The sequence below is a fragment of the Mytilus galloprovincialis genome, chromosome 2 (genome assembly GCF_965363235.1).
Source record: "Mytilus galloprovincialis chromosome 2, xbMytGall1.hap1.1, whole genome shotgun sequence".
Taxonomy (NCBI): Eukaryota; Metazoa; Mollusca; class Bivalvia; order Mytilida; family Mytilidae; genus Mytilus; species Mytilus galloprovincialis.
Window position 1 is genome coordinate 101524168 of NC_134839.1, and position 26773 is coordinate 101550940.

The 26773-nt window shown below is 31.8% G+C and overlaps 1 protein-coding gene across 1 annotated transcript; it reads right to left on the reverse strand.

Annotated features, from left to right (window-relative positions):
* Positions 1 to 12200: 12200 nt before the first annotated feature.
* Positions 12201 to 19427, reverse strand: LOC143062586 (sushi domain-containing protein 2-like). Its single transcript, XM_076234249.1, has 5 exons — positions 19421 to 19427; positions 14365 to 14540; positions 13589 to 13752; positions 13110 to 13388; positions 12201 to 12486 (listed from the first exon to the last, which is right to left on the reverse strand). Exons 1-5 carry the CDS (start codon positions 19425 to 19427, stop codon positions 12201 to 12203), a joined length of 912 nt encoding a protein of 303 aa, XP_076090364.1.
* Positions 19428 to 26773: the final 7346 nt, after the last annotated feature.

A 26773-nucleotide genomic window follows, 5' to 3' on the forward strand; every position in this document is an offset into this window, starting at 1 on the left:
TAATGCAGTTTGAAGTTTTGCTAGCGGAGGCATGTATTTCTGAATCAACACACTAGTAATCCGAATTTAACTTGATCGGACAAAAACGTGTTAACGCTATTTAAATGAGATTGATCGTTATTTGATAAAGATTGACAAAAATTAAAAATTATATTTAATTCATTTCAATTCATATTAATTCATTTTAACGCCAGTCAAATAGATTTCTCTGCAGTCGATCAATTGAAATCAAGTTAGTGGTTAGTTGCGTCAAACTAATAGGCCACGCCCCTGTTAAGCTATTTCAAACATGCATTAATTCGTTTTAAACATGGATGAGACCCGGGCTTTTTACAGGTAAATCACTCAAGCAAAACGACCTCGATGTATCTATCGTAAGTGACGTGTGGTCCTTTGCAACTATTTACGAAACTTTATGTATTCCTGTATATTTACCGTTTCTCTTTTTTTCTATTTACTATGTTGTACTCGTAAATCAAATGTAGACACGGAAAACTACACAGAAATTATTTATTGTGTACATAATTTAAATCGATGTGTCTTATATTTCCGGGAAGCAACATATATTCATTCTCTTGCTGTATATTGGTATTTGAAAAAGCTTGTAATGAAAAACAAGATATTGTTGAATAATAAAATTGACGAAGATAATGTCCAGTTCGGAAAAAGAAATCAAATAAAAACTCTACGATGTCCAATTAAACAAACAGAATTTAGAAAAATAACACTTTTACGATTCTTCCAATCACGACAAAAATATCTATCTTTCTCCGATGAAAATCATTACTATTTATATTAGAACAAGTCAAAAGTTGCCGGAGCTTGATTTATGATGCATACGAAACTTTAATAAATAATTATCCGGTTTGCATTTTTCAAAATAACTATTATATCCGATAAAAATCGAAAAATAAATTATCGGTAAAAAATACCGATTTTTCTATGAGACAAAAATTATCCTTATTGGAGTCAAATTTGTAATAAAGGACAAACCATATCATCATGGTTTTTTTTATGCAGCACAAGTAAGCATAGTTCGTCTGTTCTCGCTTCAAACCAAGCCATCATAAATACACCAGAGATTACTAAAATGAAAGTCTTCTCGCTCATTGAGATTTTTTTGTTGGTATTAAGCTTCAATTCGACCATTGAATTTTTCAGAATTACGAAAAATATGTTATAATCCTTGACCTTCCCGAAGCTTATAATTCGTTCAGTCGATTGTATGAAAGTTTTTTTTTAAAGAAACCGGTCTTTTACTGCAAAAAAAAGAAGATAAAAGCGATCTTTGTTTGAAGTAACGAATGTCATTCTTGAAAAAAAGAAAGTTTTCGTTTTTTAGGTCGTCCTGATGCAAACGTAAAAGTTGAAATAAAAATTACACTCCGAGATTACACTTAAGACATTTCGCTAGCACACATGGGACTAGATTTATTAATCGTTCATTTGCAAGTCAAAAATAATAATTATGCAAAACTAATGATAAAACTTTCCAATTTAAAATTGAGAAAAATCCGACAGGAAACCAAAGTACAAAGGTACGGCATTTATTTAAAAACAATCTCCATCCAACTTCAAAATGTGAGGTAAATCGATTAGCTTACGCTAGCCAAGCAACCAACAGACATAATAAATCTTGCCCCCCGATGAAGACTATCTATAGACACGGAATAAAAGATAAGGAAATAATAGCATGTTAGATTGGTTACAAACACATTTATGCAAACATGAATCAGCTGTTTCTTTACTGAACTGGTCAGTGGTAATACAAAACCAGGGTTTCAAAAAGATGAAGAAAAAGAAAAAGACATTTAAACATGTAAAAAATTTATTTAAAAGCAAATCAGATATAGTGTTTAACTGAAATTGAAAAAAAAAGAATCATAATAGTGTATAATATGTAAAAATTTATATCAGAAAGCTAACAGCAAAATGAAAGGAAAATATGTGTTGCTTAAGAACATTGACCTGGGCCGTAACAGCCTCATGTTTGAAATTTTAAAACAAAGTTGAAACAAAGGCTTGTCTTCATATCAAATTGTTTCCACGGCGAATGTCTTGCAAAAAGCAAACTCCCATTACTCCGGTGTCGCCCTTGCATAATTTTGCGTGATCCATGCATGTTTCTGAATTACTTGTCTTTTGTGCATTTACTTTCCTACTAAATGGCTATAGTATAAGTATTAATTTTCATTTGTAAATGTCTGGTTTCGCAATGATGCATGTCCACCAATATCCAGACATTGTGCGAAAAATATAGTTTAGAAGATATGATTCTATGCTGAATACAGAAAACATATAGTCGTTTCTTCATGAAGAATTGAACTCTAACATTACAGAATACCAAACTGGCTCTCCTTTTTGAGTATTTCCATCTGGTGTCTTACATTTAAGGGTTTAACTTGTATTAAGTCGTGTCAACTTACTGTCAAGACAGACGCCTTTATAGAAAATAATGGAATATGGAGTAAAAATCCACGGGACCTTATCGAACACAAAGTCAGAGCTTAACAAGAATACAAATTATCAATGGTCAGCGTTTTATTCCTGTTCATCTTTATAGTCGCTAGAGAGTCTTCAACAATGAAAGAATCACTTGTTTACCAGAAGAACAACACGACAATAGCAAGAAAGGATCTGAGAGTACTTAAGTTTCTGACAGCTAGTTCACACTGTTACGTTTGAAGTCTTCCTGTCCGTCATCCCGCAATCGTTATTTTTGAAGACCATAAGTGAATGAATAATTTGATTTTCTGTCTCAGGACCTGCGCATATATAAAATACTTGCCACTGAACATTGAACCAAGTAAAATCAATACACATCGTTTCATATATAAAAATCAATCTACAAATGATAAAGTATTTCTTTGTTGGTTAGACTCCCTTTTTGGGAAGTTGAACACTGTGCGGGACAAATTTCTACTCATGGGAAACTATATTTTCCCATGGGAATATTAGATTTTTATTTTATTTTTTTTCAGAATTTGTAAAAGTGCTATGAAATATCGAAATGGATTGACAATCACTAGTAACCAATGACTGGAAAAATTTAACAGGCATTTCAATAAATTAAAAGTATTTCTATCATACTTTTACACTCAATAGTCTTTTTTTTTTTTTTTTATCGTTGAATGATTGATAGAAATTCTACCGTTCAGCGGCTGATTTTACAATTTGAATCTTTCACCTTTGTTTTCGGTCAATATCATCGTGCATTTCATGTAATAGTGTTCGCTGAACTGTCAAGTTTCTGAAACATTCCTTTTGAATTTCAGAATTTAATTTAAGAATTAAAATTATAATTCTGTTTTAATCTATATGCATGGGGAATGACGAATCGTGTTTTAGATTGTTTTCTAATTATAACCTTATAATTTCGTGAATTTACATCATTATCATTATGAATGTACTTATTCTTTTTCATCTACGTAACTCGATATGCGTGTTTTTCGCCACTAGAAAGATGTGCACTTACATTTTATGTTCAAATTTCCTAATCATGCTTATGCAATGTTGTAACTCGTCTACACAAGAATCTTTTATTTCAATTCATTTTTGGCAAACACCTTTTGAAGTCTTTTCTAGATCTTTTATAACCTCTCGGGTAATTATCAAAGAAAATCCAGAGTTTTGCATTTACAAGGACGCGTACGGATGATCTTTGTGATATATTCACTTGTACTTTACCCGTAGGCGGTCTTCGTGTACTGTCATTTATGGTTTAAAGGAATACGAATACTTTATTTCTCATAAAACTTCAATTGCTAGTTATCAAGAACATACATAAGCATAACTATAAGGTAAAATTATTACATGCATGTGTAAACGATACAATTAAATAAATTTGGAGGACTGACTTTCACATTTATAACTTTTACATAGTTTTCTAATATTACAATATTTGATGAGTTTAACTGTTGAACAGCTTTAAAGATATAAGGGTTTGACTAACAGTAGTTCCTTAAACATTTCCTTCTTTTTCTATAGTTTAAATGTTTTACAATTCATAATGTAATGGTAGTCGTCATTAATGTTGTTTGTGTCACAGAGACGGCATATTCTGTCTTCTCTGTGTAAATCCTGACACCTTCTAGACTCAATCGGCAACTACCACATCTATATCTGCGTAATATATGAATTTAGAAAGGTAAAAAGGAATAGTAGTTTTCAAATTGATAAATCTTTTTGAAAATACGACAACATTATGTTTTATGCGATTCTACAATAAAAGCAAAGAATTCTTCTTGAAACTGGTCTTTGGGTTTTTGTTTAATACATTTTGACACCCATTTATCACAAACTATGCAGACGGACGGATAACTAATATACATCCTTGCTGTGCATTATAATTTAAAATAGTTGTAATTTGCAATTTGTTTTAAATTTGTATTTTTTCCTCACTAGATAGGTGAAAGTATGTATAAAATTTAATGTAAATTGCGAAAATACATTACGAGCATTAATCTATACTTTTAAGTTAGAATTTAGAGTCTCAACTTTTTTCAAAATCTCTGTAATATTACCCATGTATTATTTATGTTTATGTCAAAGGCGTTTGATTGGATAATAGTTAAAGGTAGGCGTGGTTTTTGGTAACTTTCCTCCAATCAACTGGCCTATTCGACAAACCTGTGTGCGCTAATGCGTGTAAACTGGGTATTGTAACGGTACCTGTCTTACATCAGAATCTATCGTGCGTGACCAATGTTTATTGTATATAATTTCTTGTCATGTGGTCAAATTATCTGAAAAAGTTCCAAAGGTTACAACTTTTTGAAAGATTTTTTTCGGCAGAAACCAATAGCACTATTTGACGAAGACGAAGACGAAATAAAGGATTAAATTTTAACGTCCAGTGACATATATTATAATGATGTCGAAACAGAACTTGAAATTGACAATAGGTTTTCATAGAACTGTCGCTTTTCCAAAGAATTCACGCTTAGTTGCTATTTCACAACTTCGGGGGCCGTGTCAATGAAAGTATCCTAGGATATGTCCTAAGATAGGTCTTAGGACATTATTTAGGATGGTCTTAGGACGTGTCTGGGACATGTCTTAGAATGTAAAACAAAGCTGTCTTAGGACAGTCATAACTACGATGGTCCTAGGACCATCCTAACACATTTATTTAATTGAAAATATATGTAGAGATTTGTATGACATAGATTGAATTGTATTTTATAACCTATATACATAAAGAGAGGGAGGATGACTCTTATATAGAAAACAATTAACGCAAAATAAAAGTTTTTTTTACGGAACACTAATAAATACGTTATTAAATACTACAGAAGATATAAATGAATTTAATACGAAAACAAAAGTAAATGGTCACAAAACATTGTGATATTCGTGCTGTAATTTTAGTACATAAACTAGTTTTATCCTTAGGTCCACTCGATTACATTACATGTATCGAATCAGGGTTAGGTAAAAAAAGAAATAAACTTTTTCCCATATTTGAATTATTTAAAATATGTTGCTTATGATGGTAGTATTGTTTAGGCTTCAAAAAAGGCTGCACGAAATAATTTGATATAATACAATTAAATCTTTCACACACATTAAACAATATTTTTTTTAATTAATTTTATCAAAAATGCGGCGGGGTTAAACATGTTTATGAGATATCACCCCCCCCCCCCCCACACACACACACACCCCTAATACCTCTAGCCAATGTAGAAACGTGAATTCATAACAATACGCACATTAAGATTCAGTTCAAGAGAAGTCTGAGTCTGATGTCAGAAGATGCATATACGGACCCTGGATCAGATATGATCTGGCGGTTTTTGTCTTTTTTTCAAAATACATATTTTTAATTGTGACTATCTTTAGTTCCGAATCTTTCTATCATCTATATAATTGATTTAGTTTAAATGAAAATAAGGAACTTGGAATTAAAACACTGTTGAAGAGAAACTACATATTCGGGTTAGATTCACCTCAGTTTGTTAATTCAAGTTTGACATCTAACATCTTAATCCGTAATCCACATTTACCTGACGACCTTAAATTGTTTATTGTTTTTTTATCAAATATAGGTTACCGTACGGCCTTCAACAATGAGCAATGTCAAATCCGCATGGTCAGCTATAAAACTGAGGCCCCGATATGACAATGTAAAACAATTCAAACAAGAAAACTAACCGCCTTATTTTTATAACAAAAAAAAATGAACGAAAAATAAATAATTTTTTTATGTAACACATAAACAAACGACAACTACTGAATTGCAGGCTCATGAATTGGGACAGGCACATACATAAATAATGTTGCAGGGTTAAAATTGTTAGCGGGCTCCCTATTCTCCCCCTAGTCTCGGTCAGTGGTATAAAAGTACATGTACAACATAAAAACGAACTATAAGAATCAGTTTAAATAGGCTTAACTCATCAGATGGACAAAAACATGGAGGGGTAGAGTGTAATATTTGTAACTGGTCGTTAAGCAACCATGAATAATTTAATCTATTCTTTATATTTTCATCTCTTTATTCTGTAATTTAAAGTGCTTATCCCATTATCATCTTTATTTCTGTAAACTCCATTTATTTACTTTCATAGCCTCATATATGTACATGTACATGGTATTTGTTACAGGAACAATTTTGACATAAAAAAATTACAAAGTTAGTGTCAATATTTTCAGGACACGATAAATGACTTGAATTTAGCTAGAAGGTTTTTTTTCTAAGAAAATCCAGTTTTTAACACACTTATGCTTAATACTCACACTCTCAGCCCACTTGTGAACTTTTGCATTTAACCGATTTGAGCTCATGTTATTTAATCTACACCACAAACGAATAATACTTTTCCACTGTTTATATCAAAAAAAGGTGGTATTCCTTAGTCTCTAGTAACTGCAGCATTTGGTGCATATTTTCGTACTCCGAGAAAAAAATCTACAAGCCCTATTATGTATAGAGTTAATACAGGAATATGTTTTTTTGACCCCATATACCTGCTCCATATTCTATTATAGGACAAACCAATCTTTCATACAATTTTACAAATACAACGAAACAAACACCACCTAAAACAATCGTTTTTCAAAAATCATCAACTTCGAATTACATTAAAGTTTGACTAAAAACCCCAAAAAAAGTATCATAAAGTCAAAATAATTAACCTATAAAAAAATACACACAAAAAAGAAAGAAATACAAAGTTTTGTTTTAAATCCTACAAAAACAAACAATTATATAACACGGCAAACAAAAAGGTGGAAGCCGTGTATTTGTTATGTTTCTTTATTTCTGCATGGATCAGCGATTTTATAACCTGGTTAATTACTGGCACGTGTCATCGGACAAAACCTTTGATGACAGAAAAAATCAAAATTACGACTTAACTACAATTTCTAATGATTAAAAAAATCAGATACATTATCTTCATGAAAAACAGCGTCCGATGGTATCTTTTTTACATTCATAGCACCATCCCATCATGGGCTTAGTGCAGTTTCTTGAGCTTAGTGCACCAAGGCGGCCTAGGTGGTGTTTAGACGCTCCCCAATATACCGTCGTATATTACAAAATTGAGAATGGAAATGGGGAATGTATAAAAGAGACAAAAACCCGACTATAGAGCAGACAAAAGAGGACGGCCTATATTACGGGTCTTCAATGTAGCGAGAAACTCATGCGTATACATACATGCATTATTGTATGCACATGCTTGGACTTATAGATGCATATATATACGTGTACAAGTCCAAGATTGTGTTATAAAGTATTTCTTATAAAAATACAGGAACATTTTAATGCTAATCCAAACGCACGGGGGTCAATATCTGCAAATCTTCCGGTAATTACAAGTTATCATTTAAAAAAAAGTGAAATTATAGTGTATTTTAACAAAAATAAAATTATGGATGAATAGATAAATTTATTTTAAGGATTCCAATCCCTTAAAAACGAGGCACCATCATATATACTTATAAAAGAATGTAGGACAGAAAGTCACAGGACAAAAAGTCACAGACAAAAAGTCACGGACAAAAAGTCACAGGACAAAAAGTCACAATTCATTTTTTCTGATTATTTTCTTTGAATACAAAACGCTTATTTCTACAAAAACATTTTTGTATTTTTCTTGAAGTATTGTATATTACCAACTTTGTAAGCAAAATTTATCAAAAAAATATCAAAGATGATTAAAATTATTGTTAAGAAAACAAAATGTCAAAGTAGATTGGCACTTAAATGGCTTTATGGTGCCAAGAAATATGTCTTTTGCATGATTAAAATTAAATAAATCTTCATTATTCAAGTAAAATGATAAATATCATCAACTTTGATAGGAATATATGTATTAAAAAGTAAATATTTCTAGATATTTCTCTTATATATTAAAACAATTGTCAAAAAAATATTTGTGACTTTTTGTCCTGTGACTTTTTGTCCTATCAAATTTGTGACTTTATGTCCTGACTTTTTGTCCTGTGACTTTCTGTCCGTTTACCCTTATAAAACAGCTCAAATTCTAATCACTGAAGAGACATGTATTTTCGAAATGCGCATCTGGTGCAAGAAAATTGGTACCGTTAATTTTATTCTATATTAACCAGTGACACGTGTCCTAATTTTTAAGAAAAGGGATAGAAAAAGTATGAAACAAAAATAACCGGTTTTTCAAAACTATATTTTCAAAATGCACTGCATAATTTAAACCGTTTTAAGGTGTTTCATTTTATTTTATGTTTGTGCGTATACGAAAAAATGATATTCTTGACTTACAAGTATTATATTTCTTGTAAAATTGATAGATGAGCGGTTTTCACAAATACCGAACATAAGAATATAGCGTAAACGTCAATTAATGGACAAGCAACCCAACGAGAAAAATATAATTTCAGAGGCATCTACATGTACATGTATAACTAGTTTTGAGTTAGAGAAATCATTCAACATGTGCAATGCCATCCATACGATTCATTTCAGATTTGTGGGTTTTTTCGATTTACGAATAAGTCAATAAGATACAAAAAAGAAATTGAAGCAAAAAAGAAAAGATACATGAAATAACGAATTAACATAAGTTTACAAATATATACCTAGGTGCATTTACTAAAACAACATTTTTTCTTTCTTCATATTATTGTAATTTTATGTTTATGTACCCGATATAGAGCTCTTCTGAAATTAAAAATCACTTGAATGGGTATTTCTGGTGTATATACATGTATAACACGTGATATCTACATGTACAATATACGGAAATGACACGTCTGGGTATTGTAAAGTTACTGAAGGTAGATTACTGGCAGGTGTATATCCCCGGGCGAAAAAAATACTGATTTGTGAAAACGGTTAGGTGTAATTTGTCATATTGTAAACGTTTGAATAGCGCTCATCTCTTCTGTTTTATAATATTAATTGCGCCAATAAATGGAACTTGACACATTCCCCATTTCCATTCTCAATTTTATTAATTGTGTCATATTTACCTCGAAACTGTTGCGCAAACTATTAACCTATTTACACGTACATGTAACATTATAATACTTACTTCAACTGTTAAATAACTTTATAATTACTAAAATTCGAAATTATGTACTTCTCCTTCCGTATGCCATGTTTTTTGTGTCAATTCTATCTTTCCATCAGGTCCATTATGCACTTTTTTGTCAGTCTTAGTGCACTAAGGAGGCCCTTTCAGTTTGCGAATTCTGAACCTACATGTAAATACCGAAAAGGACCTCCTCAGTGCTCTAAGAAGAAACATTTGAAAACAAGTCTATAATATTTGCACAATTAAATGAGTGTTTTATTGGCGCAAATGAATGTTGCAGTTTTTATGATAAAGTGATACAAAAAAAAAATCGCGTAATTAACTTGTGGCGCAAATTTATTCTTTTTTAGCCAAACTGGATATCGGCCTTCAAAACATTGTGTATACACAAACAAAGCAATATTTATCTTTTACGCAGTCTAGCCGGAGAATAAAAGTTTTTGCAATTTGTGTAGGATTTTAATTTTAGAATGCAATGAACAAGTGAGAAGATCGTTAGAAACCTTAAGTGAATCGGAAAATGAGCTATGCACGATGAAAGGGAAAAGTTTGGTGCGTCGATAAAAATTTCATTGATGCACTTGATAATTGTAAAATTTCAAGTCTTTAAATAACATCCATTTGTAGAACTGATTTCGATCCTTCAAATATATGTAGAATAATAATAAAAAAATATATTATTAAGTCTCTTTCATATAAATACTGTAGATTTGTTTTTGATCATCGATTGCAAACATAACGTTCAGTGAGAAATATTTCATGTACTCGTACAGAGAACAAATCAACTTCTTTCAGAATACATTTGATTGGTTATTGAAGTAAATGATTTGCGACAGAATAAGTGAAACTTGGCCAGCAGCTTACCTCTAAAATAAAGAAATATAAAAAAAGTAGAGTAAATTCTGTATTTTACTCATACTGCACTCAAGCACTTTTTACAGTCAATACCGAAAATATGAAATACATCGATTTAAATTATGTACACAATAAATAATTTCTGTGTAGTTTTCCGTGTCTACATTTACATACGAGTACAATATAGTAAACTGTATAATTTGTGTATGTATTTCATCCTATGAGCTGTATATTTTCTTACGGAATAAAGAATTATTATAGTAAAACAGAAAAAAAGAGAAACGGTAAATATACAGGAATACATAAAGTTTTGTAAATAGTTGCAAAGGACCACACGTAACTTACATGCCACGAGTTTTCATAGAACTTTGCAATTTTTGAAACGCATGTATATATGCGATAAAGATCTAGTGCATTTGAGAAAATCAAAATCATGTTATATATCTAACTATTTTATTTTCAACAGATTCACAAGTTTTGCATTTTTAAACCACTTGTGCATATATATTTTAATGTTTTTATTTTAATTCCTTATATATGAACATGTCACGTGTATTATTCGGGCGCCCTATTATTCATTCGCTTGTTTAAATTGTGAAACATGCGACTTTACTAAGACTGTACGCATTTAAAGTTTGAAACAAAAAACTGCAATTGGCGCAAATTGATTTTGCCCAAACGATAGATACATCGAGGTCGTTTTGCTTGAGTGATTTACCTGTAAAAAGCCCGGGTCTCATCCATGTTTATAACGAATTAATGCATGTTTGAAATAGCTTAACAGGGGCGTGGCCTATTAGTTTGACGCAACTAACCACTAACTTGATTTCAATTGATCGACTGCAGAGAAATCTATTTGACAGGCGTTAAAATGAATTGATATGAATTGAAATGAATTAAATATAATTTTTAATTTTTGTCAATCTTTATCAAACAACGATCAATCTCATTTAAATAGCGTTAACACGTTTTTGTCCGATCAAGTTAAATTCGGGTTACTAGTGACAAGAGCTTATCACTTAAAATGTTTTCGAAATTGAAGAGGTTAACATAGTTATATGTTTGACCAAATACCAAAAACATTCCATTGAAAAAAACACCAAAAAATCGATTTGAAATTCTTAAGTTTTGCATTGACTTTGTAAGTTTCAAAACTTCTATTTATATAGTTGATATTGCATCATTATTTGCACTTTGTCAAATGGGGTCATCTGATATATCAAATTGAAATTCTTAATATACTCAACTTAAAAATGAAAATTTTAAACCCCCTTTTCATCCCAAGGGGACGGGTTGGGTCATTTAGTGCAAACATTCAAATTTCTCAGATGGTAAGGTTGTCCATATCAAATGAAAGAACATAAAGCGTACATTTCAAAATTCAAATTGACGTCTCCCAAAAATTGGGATGGATGGGGTCATTGAGTGCAAAAAATAAATTTTCTTTTAAGATAGGGTTGTTGTATATCAAATGAAAGGTCATGATGTGTACATTTGAATTATCCAATTCCCCACCTCCAAAATTTAGTTGGATAGGGTAATTAAGTGCAAAAGCAAACTTTCTAGAACATGGCGTTTTCGCATATCAAATGAAAGCTCATCTACTACTACATTACGAAAACATCACTTTTACAGGAAAGACCTTTCAATTGTTACTAGTCTATGATTTTATTTTCTTATATATTAAAATGTTACTAAAACTTCCTAATTAAACCAGTCAATTGGAACCATTATGATTTGTTGTTGATAAAGATAAGACTTATATCAAAATACGATATTCAGAACAAAAAACAAAAGATGAGAATATATCAATATCACAGTTTAAAGGATAGTACCTAGAGTTGGTGGGATATACTTATTGCAATCTACTGTTGGTCTTAGTTCCGTATACAAATTACAGTATTCAGGACTGGACCATAGACAGCAATGGTAGTACGGAGAAACGTCTTGCAACATATGTGACACAGAGGGAACAGTTTTCGGTCGTTGGTATGGAAACAACCCTGCAGGATTAGAACGATCAGATGAACTGCCTTGATAAGAGTCTCCATTGAACATCAAATTACCATCTTCATCATAACAACACTGGTTACCTGCACCATCAACTCTAAGAATATGAAATTTAAAAAAAAATCATTAAACATGTGATCATTAACAAAAAACTTAAATAAGCTACATTTAAATACATACGAAAGAAAAGTCATTCATTATTCAAATTAATAGGTATACACATTCATTTAATTCAGTCAAAATTAAATGCCGTATATAAGTCAGAAATTTTTAACTCAATGGTTGTCGTTGTTTGCTATCTGTCGTATTTGTTTTTCGTAAATTGTCTGACCAAAAATCAGACCATTGTCTTTCTTATTTGAATTGTGTCAAATTGCGTCATGACATGCCTGTGTACACCTTACATTATATAAGGTTATGTTTTTATTCTATGTTTGATGTCGTTTTGTTCTGTGTTGGATATCGTATCGTGACCTATAGTTATAAATCTTGTAATAAAATTACAAAGCGTATGATAGCATATGAATTAGAAAGACATAATCGTACCACAAGGGATAGGGTCTACTGTCTTATTAAGTGGCTAATAATAAGATAACTTCAATCATATAATATTTCTCAATAAACCTGTGTTTAAAGTAATATAGCATTTATATTTTATCGTAAATACTGTTAGCACGCTTTTACAATCTTTTATTTGTGTGAGCAACTTTCAACACTTACGTTGGTTCTGTAGTTCTAACACAGTGCACAGCTCCTTTGTGATAAGGACAGCTACTGCCGCTATCAATATCACACCCGTCGTCAGCTTTCCAGCGCCCTATATCGCCAAAAGCTTGTGTGAGAGTGCAAGGACATGCCAATAATCCTTTAACCCATGCAACATTTATCTTTTCATTGTTGTACCATTGTTTGCATTTCATGTCTGGCCAATCTTTTTCAAACTGACTAACCATTGCCACATTGACGTAATATCCAAGCATTACGTCAGCTATCTGATACCTGAAGATAACATGGTATTATTGGGTTTGGAGGGATTTCCTCATTATCGTAATCAAATTTGAAGTCAATTTAGAGTTTCCACTTAAATGATATTATTGCTAATACAGCAATGAACTATTTATACCTATAAATGGTCGCTAGTGTTTGCCCTTTTATTTTCTCTTAAATGATATTTTAATAAAGCTATGAACTATTTATACCTATAAGTGTTCGTTTGTGTTTGGTCCTTCAGTTCAACTTTGACAAAGCCGATTTCATAGTCCGTACAAAACGTACTAACACATAACTTTTTGTCAGTATCAAAAGTTAGTGTATTGTCTGTTGCTTGTTTTTCACCTATTTCTAATAATGTTACTTGCTGTATCTGCAATAAAAAAAATAAAACAAGTACAATATGAACCTGAACAGTTGTTGCCGTCAGTTGTTGCATGTCTTTTTTTGTAAGAATAAAAATAGGGTCTTTTACTTTTATGTATAATTTTTTCACCTTTTAATGACAGGGTTTATATATCGTACCCTATAACGAACCAGTTCTAAAACAGGACAGTGTAGGCTTGCGAATTATCTTTGTTGCTGTCTATCATATCTATTTTCAGATTTTTGTAGAAACATACATTAGGTCGTAGATTTTCTTGTTTGAATTGTTTAATAACTTTTTCAAGGCCGGACTTTAAAAACAATATTGAATGGGTTTAAATGTCTGTTGAAATCAATACATTGCTTACATATGCATAACTTGGTTTCTAAATTATAGTTACCTCATTGGCAACCGTAGCGCATCTCCAAATTGTGTACTATACGATACTAGTTTAAGTCACACTATGACATAAATAGTCGTTTACACCCACACATCTTAGTAGTCTCTAGTGGATATGAGACTCATTGTCAATCATACAACATCCCCTCTTGATGTTTTCAGTTCGAACATAAATTCAAATCAAATGCATATATAGTTATAATTTATAAAATCGTGTACCTCGGTGTCAGTTTCCATATATCCAATCAGTTCAACCTTGACCTTTGCGTTTATGTCATACGTTAACTTGGTACTATCCCATGTGACTGTTAGCTTTTTCGTATCTGTTTCATTCCATCCAGAATGTTTCCCAAGATATGGAAGACCCAGTCTTTTATTCGCAGTATCCTCAAGTGCTGTGCAATATATGAATTTTCTTTTATTAAATACATAACATTGAAGTACTGATGAGGGCCGGAGTACTTATGTATTCTGAAATGTTGATAGGAAAATATTTCGATTAGAAGAACTTCACTCTACAAAACTAAAGCAAAGAACTTAAATATCTTATTAACAGGAATTATCATTGAATGGTGATAGTTATTTAATATCATTTTACAATATGAAACATTGATGTTTATGAAATAAAAACAAAATTAGCAGTTGAAAAAAAAAAACAAAACAAATCAACTTAAAGTATGATTAATCTTACCTACAAATATTTTCGTGGAATACATGTACGAATTAAAACCTAAAGCAAGTTCTATCGTGGTCCATCCTTTTAACGTTAAAAAAGGAACCGAGCATCTAACTCTCTCTGCATCAACTTTGAATCCATACGTCACAAAATGGTCATTTTTGCCAAATCTGCATTTGATTACTTGGATTTTAGGCGGTATACATGGTCCAAAGATTTCAACCATCTGACCACCAAACATGCTAACTATTTCGGGATGTATGCTGATTGTTCCTAATAATATATGTACCAGCTAACAATATGATGATATATTTTTCATTAATATATATGTATCATATCTATCTATTTATTGATATTTCATAATATATAATAAATGTGCAAGAGGTATACATTTAACTTCATATAACGCATGGCAAATTCGTAAAACAACAAGAAAGTCGAGTTGAAGATGTGTTTATGCACAACGTTCTAAACACTTTTTAATGTATTGAATTTTAATTGTCAAATTGAGCATTTAGTTCAGTAAGTTAGTATCGTTAAATCTATTAGGCTTCAGATTACTGGAATAGAACGGTCAACAGAGGTGGTATATATGTTTGAAACAGTATATTATTTTAAGAAAAGACGGATATAAATAGTTAAGGATGTTTGCTCCTCCATTTTTTTATGTTTTGCCAGATTTTCTGAATCCTCTGGTTTCATCCAAGTATTGTCATTAAAAAAATTTGCTTACTAACCCCTACTTTTTTTTCATAATTCTATTGCATAAAGTTTAAAAAGCCATATTTCAAAATTTTATAAAATTCTTGTTATTTTTTCATAGTATTTGAAACAAATGTTAAATATATGAAAAATCTGGAGAGAATTATTTCCCGCCAAATTTTCAATGGCTTATATCTCAAAAACGATCACACGGACCCTCCATTTTTGTCTACTTTTTTAGTTTCTTTATTTATACTATTAATTCTTAATAGTCTTTTGAAAAGCTTGTTATTTTTTAACAGAGTAGCGAACATCATTAACAGCTATAACATGTTTATTTTTTATACATTTGAAAAAAGATTACCTTTATTGAACTTTGTGAAGTAAGTCTCCAATATATGATTCCCCTACATGATCTTTTGAATGTAGCAAAATTATTACCTTTACCCTCGTCTGTGCAGCCGCCTTGAACGATGTCTCTTTTGTCTACCTTATAAAAAAATCTTTCAGACAAGTTTATTTTTGTGGGCGTAAACCCTCTCCCATCGCCTTCATTGAAACCAGTCTACAATGAACCAAATAGAATCATATTCAAAACAGTGTGGCTGTGGCCATTGATTGACGACCTAAATTATCCCATTGACTGGGACAGATTATGTAAACGTTTGTCTGTAACGACCACTGCTCACTATGTACTTGTTAAAGACACTTAAACTGTGGGGTCACCAAAGGTTCTCAACACCTAAATGAAGTTATTCGAATAATTAATCAGGAATAACACGATGTTATGATTTATATCAATAATATAAATCAAAACATAAAGGTTATTCCTGATAATTTTTCGAATTATTTTATTATTGAAGCGTTAAGAACCTTTGGTTACCCCACAGTTTAAATTCTATAATAAGTAAGTAGTGAGCAGTGGTCGTTACAGACAAACGTTCACCTAATCTGTCCCAATCAATGGGATAATTAAGGTCGTCAATCAATGGCCACAACTACACTGTTTTGAATATGATTCTATATAACAGTCTCAAAAGAACCTACATAAGCTTTATGCACAACATAACCTTAAAATATATCTCACATGTCAAACGACTAACACTCCTTTGAAGAATTGTTTTCTCAACATTAACGAAAGCTGTAAAATCAGATTTAGGTTAGAGATTCGCTCATATACTTTGAACGTTAAAGAACCCTTACAACAACCATTGATTGTGTCTTTAGATTTGCTTAAATTGACTTGTTAAAAAAAGATTTCCATTTTTATCCTAATGAAAATAATACTTTATAGATTTCGTGCTTCCTGAGAGCCTTTTTTTTTAATTTACACAGACAAAGATCCGAAATCCAAGGATAGTTAAGACCTTAACACAAACTATATAACCAGAAGTAACTCGCATGCCATTTTTTTCAGTTAAACTTTTTAATCCTTACTTTTAATCTCGATTGACTTGTGTTACAGAATTTACCGATTTTTTTCGTCCTGAATATATATGAACTATTTGACATTTGACGTAAAACAAAAACAAAACAAAAACAATAAATCTGTTGTAATTAAAGACTTTGAAACACATATAACACACAAACAGTTCATTGCGACATTTAACCAGCAGCACGAAGAAAGTTACAAAATGTACTCTTTAATAAAGGCAGCAGTAGTAACGTCAAACGACAAAAATCGATTGCGAAAAACAAATCCAGGTTACAAACCAAAAACTGAGGGAAAAACATCATCTATAAGTGTAAACAAAGGTACAACAGGAACACCAAAGTGCAACAAAAACAAACACCAACATATAAAAACGATATATTTGATAACAACTGCCATATTCCCTCCTTGGTACAGGATATTTTAAGAAAAATGATGTATTGGATATGGTTTAACGGCATGTCAAACCTACCGCGTTAGGACAATGATAAAAATATCCTAAAACACCACGTGACAGAAACACAGCAGCACTAACACACGCAAGAACATTCATAACAGAGACGCGCTCAAACAAATAATATAATAGTCGACACAACATACAAACCACAGAACAAAAACAAACAAAGTCCATCAATGACAACAGGATGCCATAAACAGTGACGCACTTACGAAACTAACATGCAAACATTTCTAATAAATATATGTTTTTAGTTTGGTGTCTTTAAAAATATCAGATAGTGCAGATGTTTGGCCAAATCATATGGAACCATTGGTAACATTTCTCACGATAATATTTCATGAAACTGTTATAAATAATATATAAAGACAAAAAAATTACAGATCTAACTTTGCTGGGTTGATTTTTAGACGAGTTGTATATACATAATGTACACAGCCATATATCACCATCCCTACTGGTGATCCGATGGATAAATCTGTTGTAGAGTTGTCACTGGATCAGACGTACTTATAAATATAATTATTTTTTGTGACTGTATCTTACATTTATTTGTAGGATCCTTTACTATAGACAATTTAGCTGATCTGTAAGAATAACATCTTCATGCCTTATATATCATGTACTGTAGCACGACGTTAGATTAAAACTGACGTGGAAATGTAACACCCGGCCACCGAAAGCTTAATTTTTTATAAGTCCAGGTGGTCGTGTGGTCTAGCGGGACGGCTACAGTGCAGGCGATTTGGTGTAACGATATCGCAGTAACATGGGTTCAAATCCCGTCAAGGGAAAAACAAAAAAAATGCGAAAGCAAATTTACAGATCTAACATTGTTTGGTAGATGTTTACACGAGTTATATATATATATATATATATATATATATGACATACTGTGGACTCGTTTATTTTCGTTGATACTAATTTTTGTGGTTTGAGGAAAACTTTCGTGGATATCTAATTTCGTGGTTTTGGCATTCATTCATTCCTTAAGAAATTTATAATTTTTGTTGAACATTTAAATTCGTGATTCTACTGTATCCACGAAATCCACGAAAAATGATATTCAACGAATATTAATGAATCCACAGTATGTGTTCCCCATTTCCACTCTCAATTTTATCTAAACATACCTGAAAAAAATTTGAAGATAAAGGACTCTCATCTACACTAACATTCGGGTAGTTAAACATAGCAAAACTTGTTTTTCCGTCTGTCAGTAATAGAAGTTGAAAGGTAAATGTCTGAAACATTAATACATTATAAGTTAATACAAAAAGCACAAGTTCAACCATTAAGTATAAATACCCAGTATTTCATGCGATATAATACCCTTGCTGATCTGGAGTTTCCGTTTGGCTGCATGGGGTATATAAATAAGACTGGCCGAAATGTGATCACGTAATTCAATCTATTGACACTCTCGTTATCTTATAAAACCCTTGCTACAATACTCTAGCTGTTTTTGAAGTGACAGTCCGAATTTCCCGACCTCCCTACTTAGTCGACATTCCTTCCATTTAGTACCTATGGAATTAATTGTTAATTTGTATTTTATTTGAATTTGTATGAAATATTTGAAACGGGCCATTGAACAAACAACAACCAATTAAGCAATTAATTATTAAGGTATTTGGTGAAACACAATAACCTGTCAAAGTCTAGAAGAAATAGTTTCTGTATATACCATAGGTACCAATAGACTGGATGTCATTCCCCTACCTATTTTGGGTAAATTTAATTATTGTATAAGTTCATTTTTACAGTGTGATCGGAATAGAATACTTTGAAATAACTGGTGCATCTTCATTCCCATTTTCATTCCCATTTTTTATTAGGATTCGTGTTGCTTAGTCTTGATGTTTCTATGTTGTGTTTAATTCACTATTGTTTGTCTGTTTGTCTTTATCTTTTTTAGACATGGCGTTATCAGTTTATTTATAATTTACGAGTTAGAATGTCCCTCTGGTATTTTTTCGCCCTCCTTTTGTTAACAGTTTTGACATACCATGCATCCTTACGTTTATTAAAATAAATAATAATATTATCTAGTGAACATAGCTTCTTCAAATAAATATAAACAAAGATACTTTACCATGGCCTGTGTCAATGAGACTCTTATTCATGCAATGAGGGAGAATTCTCATAGGATTTTAATATATCAACATTTCGTAAAGAATGTTATGATTGCAAGTCTAATCAGGAATGCTCCAATCCAAACATTTGAAAGCTAAATGAATAAGGCATAAACATGAGAAGAGCTATATAACCATCAGAAGTATCTCAACTACTCAATTCAATGACAATTCCCCGCCCTAATCTTTATTGACCTGCGAATCTACTAAATGAATTTATTGTTAATTGGTCATCGTCTTCAATATGTATGGAATAGTTGATATTGGACGTACAGCAACAACCAAAAAATGTTCTGATAATTAAAGTAAAAAGTAAAATAAACATTAGAACGCATGGCACACATGCAAAACACTTTTTATAAATTACAAAATACTATTAAAAAGTAAAATAACAAAAACATGTCATAAACAAATGGAAAACAACTGTTATATTTCTGACTAGGTACAGACATTTTCTTATGTAAATGGTGGATTAAAACTGGTTATATTTAAGTTCGTTAAATCTTAAGCAACGATTTTTTTTAATGTAAAAGTCAAATTATTTAAGATAAAAATCAAACGTATTTCCCAATTCTACTTAGTTTTAGCAGATATGACCTCAAAAATGTTTAACACTTAACATAGCGACAACAAGCTTTATATAGATCATTATGTCTTAAAATTGGTCCAGTGTGGCAGGTCATAAGATTGATCTCCGGCCTGGTAAGCCGCAAAAATTTAAAAATGTGTTTTACTGTTTCCTCAGTAAGTCTTAAGAGTAAATGCAAATATTTGGTATTTTGAGTTCAAAATACATGTTATGGTCGAATGGTATATCTTTCCTTCTAATTTTTGAACATTACATTATCAAATAGAACTTGTAACAAAAGATATTATCTGAAAAACAAGGAACGAATACACTAAATAAAATGAGTACTATATATATCAAGTACGTTAAAAAAGTATAACAAAGATCGATCACATTTCTGTTCACAAATATTTTTTTTGTCAAAGCACATTGAAGCATTGGTGGTCAATAAAGTTGATAAACACAAATAGTGACGAGTGTGGGAGTCAATCATGACACCATTTCTCTTATATTCATATTTCCAAAAAGGACTAATGCATGTCTTTCATTTTCAGGCATTACATTGAAAGTATCCAAAGAATTCGTGAACAAAAAAAGACTTGGCATAAAAAGTCTGTAAAATGAATGTCAAAGTATGATATTTGTTTTAATTGTTCTTCTGATATGACAAGAAAAACTTAATATGCAAATATAGTCTAAATTGAAATTATTTCAAATATGATTTATATATAATATATATCTGTAACATACTGTATAAAGTTAATTATGTTTATACCTGACAGTCAGACCAGTAACCAGAGTAAATGGCGTCTCTGTAAACGTTTTCCCATGTAACCATTAACGTCCATTTCGCTGTAAATTGTTTCATGCCAAACGAATGATTTTTGTACGAGGTTGTTGTATACCGTCGCCTCATCCATTGAAATTTGAGAAGCTGATTGACCTGTTCCACTCCTGTAAAGTATTTTTCCTGTGCCTGAACATCTTGGATGGGCAACACCCGGAGTATCATATCCATTATAATGGTAAGGGGCTATAAACGCTGGATCTTTCCTGTTTAAACTGGAGAAATAATATTTTGCACTGAAGGCAACATTTGGATGAAATCCAATCATACCATCTTTCAAAATCTGTCAAGACAAAACCTCAGATCAATAGTAATACACAAATATTTACAATACGATTGTTAGACTACAAATATTTAAATCGGGAAGGTGTGATTTTATTTCAAAACCATGTACACTGTTCAAATCATTACAGAGGAAATATATGTACCATGAATATGTACCATAACTATTAATGCTCAGAAAAATATTGTTTTAATGAGATCGAAGCTTTTAACAGGTTTTTGAAGAACAAAGAGTTTAAGTAAAAAAGAGAATATATTATTTTTCAAAGTACTCACATATAATTTGTCATACAATGTATCCATGAAAGGAAACGTCAGACTGGAAGGTAGTTTCACCTCAAATGATTTCTGTCGGATTTCGTCCCCGGTCAGTGGAAATAAATTTGCATATGAACCTGTAACGGGAGATGTGTAACATTGTTTTATTTAAAATATGTTGTCAAGAGTTAAAGATTGACAAACACATGTACAAAATGAGTTGATTTACTCGGTTTCCGTTCAATTTTAATTCATCTTATCTATGGAAGATCAGCGAAAACTGTGGTGATAAATCCGTCTTGTCATATATTTGATTGCACCATTAAAACAGTAACTTTCTCATGAGAACGTTATTTTGCTCGTTCTTCTCATGTCATACAAGCGCTTGATAAGATTGATGTAGTTAAGTGTATAAATTCTGAAAACCGCTCAGTTCGGTTAAGTTACTAAAGCTTCTTTACTGGTTATTTAATTGAACACAAAGAGACAACTATCCATTAAGACCATAGGTAAAAGACGAACATTTTTGTAGGTCACCATTGATAATGACCAAGAATCCATGCTTTATAGAGATATACAATGGCAACAGTACTATACCTCTGTTCAATAATCATCAATCGATTAATTAAAAACAAATCCGGGTCACAAACCAAATCCGAGGGAATTGCATCAATTATAAGACAAAAACAACATAACACTAAACTTCTACAAAAACAAATGCAAACATTGAATAGAAACGTACTATTTGATAATAATTGCTATATTATTTACTTTATAAATATGCGAAAGGAACATTTGAAACATATGGTAGGTTACAGCTGGTTCTATTGGTAGCCACATCTTTCGCTTATATAGCAATGTTAAACGATTTCCGCTAATATGACAACATTATGCGACAAGAATGGAGAAAAAATACACGAAAGAACACTTAGGACAATACAAAATGTCCGGGGTTAATGCATTTATGTTTTACATATTACTTGACATGTATTATTACGAACGATTGAATATTTATTTTCTATCAAAACCACACATTGTAACATGAATGATTTTTGTCGTTGATCGATACATCACAGGGTCGAAATCTCTGCGGATGGACTATCAGTCCCCTAGGATATCATCAGCTCAGTAGTAAGTATTTGACATGATTTATAACAATCCTTTCTAAAAGTCTCCGTTTTTAAACTTTGAAATCATAAAGAAACTAAAGTTTCAAGTCCTTCACGCACAGTTTCCTTCGACGGATTAAGCTATTTTATTTGGGTTAATGTTGGTCATATAGCTCTCAATTGTTTTGTTTTTCACTTAGAGCGTTCTTGATATGAAGGTAAATTAAAAAAGCACTTAGGATGCATGAAATTTACATAACGTGTTGTTTTCATTATTTAAGACCGTAAGCTTAGTTATTGAAGTGTATTGACTGAATGAGAAGTAATCAGTTTCACTATCCAGTCCCGCCGTAGAAAATTGTCAAACAAAAAGCAAATTATATGAAGGGCTAGGGCCAGTGGTGTAAGGCCCATCACAGAAGTTGTTAATTCACTGTTTAACCAAAACTTTTTAACCGTAAATAATGAGAAAATAGGACGGAATATTTCCGCAAATTTCCCCATTTTTAAGAGTCAAGTTATAGTGTGGAAATGGCGTGTTCAGCATTTTTGTTTAAAAAAATTAAGGGATAGTGACGCCACTAAAATCCGAACTCGACCTGTGTTTGGTATTAATAATTTGTGTAATGTTTATATTTTTTACTTGGCATATTTCTGTATGTTTGATTGTTTTTTTTTGCAATAAAATATAGGTAATTTAAAGGCTGTTTATTGTTGACCAGCGTTCGTCTAAACTATATAAAATTGTCTCAATACGACACAAAGACAAAAAGAAAATGCGGCGAAAAGCCAAGCTAGTCCACAAAACGATACATTGAAACCTAAAAACTTCGGAGCATGAACTCAATCAATAAAAAAAGGACATTAAAATTATTTTGTTATGTTTTAGTATGGATATCTGGTTGCTTTACGACATTACATCTGTTTGTATCCTAGCCAAGCAAGATACTAGATTGATAATTTGCAAAGCTTTCAAAATTAAAACTGCATATTACTAACATACGCCCACTAGGCAAAGACTGAGAAAAAGGCTGGTCGTCTCCGTAAGGGATCGTTGTATCGTTGTCACAATCGGCAACTTGGTGTTTAATCGAAATCATCTTTATGATAATAACAATAACTGAAATCTGTTTTATAATTGCAGATAGACAACCATGACAACTTAACTTCCATAAACATTAAACAACAAGAAATAAAATCACTGTCTAAGTTAGCTTCAGATTCTTCTGACAGTCTCGTTAGTGAAGGACCTGTTCTAGATATGCCACCAATCTGTAATTGGATCAGCAGTAATGTTCTTGGTCAGCATGGGGGAGAGTTATTAATCCATTTTGATAAGTTTGCAGGGATTTTAACACAGAAAAATTTTTTCTACCGCCCTGGCATGATTTTATTTGGAACAAAGGTAAATGATGTAGTAATAATTTCAGATAAATGGAAAGAATGTTCTTCTTCATGCAAATTAGGTGAAAATGAAAACAATACTCATGTATGTGATTTCTGTATCTGTAAATCTATGAAGGGATGCATATGTCCTCAATTGTAGTTTCAAAATGAAATTTCAAGTAATGCTTGACCTTATCTGTTGATGTCTATCATAGATCACAGGTTTAGTTCAATATTTGTACCACATCAGGATAACAAGCTGGCTGACATAGATGTATGGAGTAAACAATTTATAGAAAGGCTTTGGAGGTAGAAGACCTGGAAGTTTCAGTCTGTCATATGTCCATGGTTCAGTGATTCTTTTAAAAACTGTATATTGTCAAAAGGGTCAGTGTGAACTTTTTTCATAGGGTCATCAGTTAACAGGGACTAAACTTAACACTTGCCCAGTCGCCCAAGGCGACCAGATTTTCGGCTGGGCGAATATATTTAATCATCCTGATCGCCCAGATGGCGACTGTAAAATATTTTGGAGTGAAACCCATTTCTACCCTTTCCCCGCGATATCAACGGAAACTGTTCACTAAAGGAAACCTGCTAGTCTTATTAAAGCGTGATAGTAAAATAGAGAGGATTTCTAAAAACCAGTAGGTTCATTTTAATAACCCAAACCAAGTCGGACAACTATGTTATCAATACGAAGTCACGATATGGCATATATACCTCCTTCTCTCAACACATTATCTTAACTCTACGATTATTTCATTATTGTTTAGTGTTTTCTTCCAAACTGTTCAATAAGTATCGCAATAGGGATGCCTTCTTGTTAACCTGGGAGTTATTAGAAGCTTGTATTAGACGGCAACTTGTCCCTGAATCGCTATTTACAAAATATTTAATGAAAAATCGAAACACAAAATCTAGTAAATAGATATCCCGATATCTAGTTTGATATCCAATCTTTAATAAAAACTTATTCAATAATATAGTTTGATTAACACTATTAGAAGATGGCTTTGATTTGAAAGAGCATTTAATGATCAAAGAAACAGCCATATTGTCTAAAGGTCAACAGGAAGTTGAAATTAAACTTAATGAAGGGAGACAATTTTAGTAGGAAATAACCTAAAATACGTATTGTCAAATCTTAGGATATATTTCTGGTTTCAATAATTCAAATACTATAAAAGTACCACACACAACTTTTTCAAGATTCAAAACCTACAAGTAGGATTACACGATATGGCTTTATTAGTATATAGAATGTACACTTAAGTTTTATTTTATTAGTATAAGAATTGGTTGGGCTCCTAAAATTTCAACTGGGCCCTGAAAACAATATTTTAGGGGCCCAGGTGGCCCCCGGGGGAAAACAGCTATGTTTAGTCCCTGAGTTAACTTTTACAATATTTTTCTCTAAAACTAATGAGCCAAATTTAACCAGATTTGACCACAATCATTATTAGGATATATATATACGTTGTTTATTATAATATGTTAGATAAAGAACCAGACAACCAACATGGTTAAAATAGAACATAGGGTTAAAATGCAAGTGGTGTCCATTATCTAGATAAAAATTGTAGACAGACAAAATCTATTAGAGGCGAAGCCATGTGTTGAGAAATATGAAATATACCTTTTGTCTTATAAAATCAAAACTCTCAGACAACTTCTTAGTGAAGTTTTTTACTATTATTATACCCCTTGCTTTAAAAAAGGGTGGGTATACTGTTTTACCTCTGTCTGTCTGTCCGTCAGTCAGTTAATCCATCAGTACGTCAGTCTGTCTGTCCCATGACAATTTTTCGTCACATTTTTCTCAGGAACTACAATACACTGATTTCTTAAATTTGGTTTCAAGGTTTATATAAGTCAGCTATACCGTGTGATACGTTTTCAGATTCATCACTAGACAACTCTCTGTTTACCAAACACTTGTATGGTTTTACGTTTGATAGCCAAGTTGAAAATTTTCGTCACATTTTTCTCAGGAACTACAATACAAGGATTTCTGAAATTTAGTTTCAGAGTTTATATCAGTCAGCTTTACCCTGTGATGTGTTTTCAGATTCATCACTCGACAACTTCCTGTTTACCGAACACTTGCATATTTTTACACTATTGAAATTATCCACTTGCGGCGGGGGTATCATCAGTGAGCAGTGGCTCGCAGTTTCACTTGTTTTTTTTTGTTTTTTTTATTATCTAGAAAAGTATAAGTGATAGATAGAAAGTATAAAATTGCTGAAAATGTTGGTTAACACTTAATAATCCTTCATAGGAACTAGTTAGTGCCCATAATGACAATTTTTATGGCTCCCCAACAAAGTTTTTTGCGCCATATAGTTTTACCCTTGTCCGAAATTCCATAATACCGGAATTCCATAATTCCCTCATTCCGCAAAAAAACATTATATGAAGTTTTTTTCTAAATGCCTTCAGATATTGGGCTGATTTTTGGTATGTGAGTTAACCATGATGAGTTACAGATCAAGTTTTAAGTTTTGTTCCGCTCTGCTAATTTTTGCCAAAATCACAGGCTTTGGACTTTGATAAACTGATGAAAATCACAGTTGTACGAATTTATTTCTAAACTCTTTCAGATATGGGGCTGATGTTTGCTGTGTGAGTTAACCATGATGAGTTACAGATCAAGTTTCAGTTTCGTTCCGCTCCCGTAATTTTTGATGAAATTACGGGATTGGACTTTGATGAATTGTTGAAAATCACAGTTATACAGACTTTTTTTCTAAACTCTTTCAGATATGCGGCT

Coding starts and splice junctions, on each gene's coding strand:
- LOC143062586 (XM_076234249.1), bottom strand. Junction 13,753..14,364: donor ATATGGAAACTGACACCGAG/GTACACGATTTT, acceptor TTTTTATTGCAG/ATACAGCAAGTAACATTATT. Junction 12,487..13,109: donor GTTAGAACTACAGAACCAAC/GTAAGTGTTGAA, acceptor TCATATTCTTAG/AGTTGATGGTGCAGGTAACC.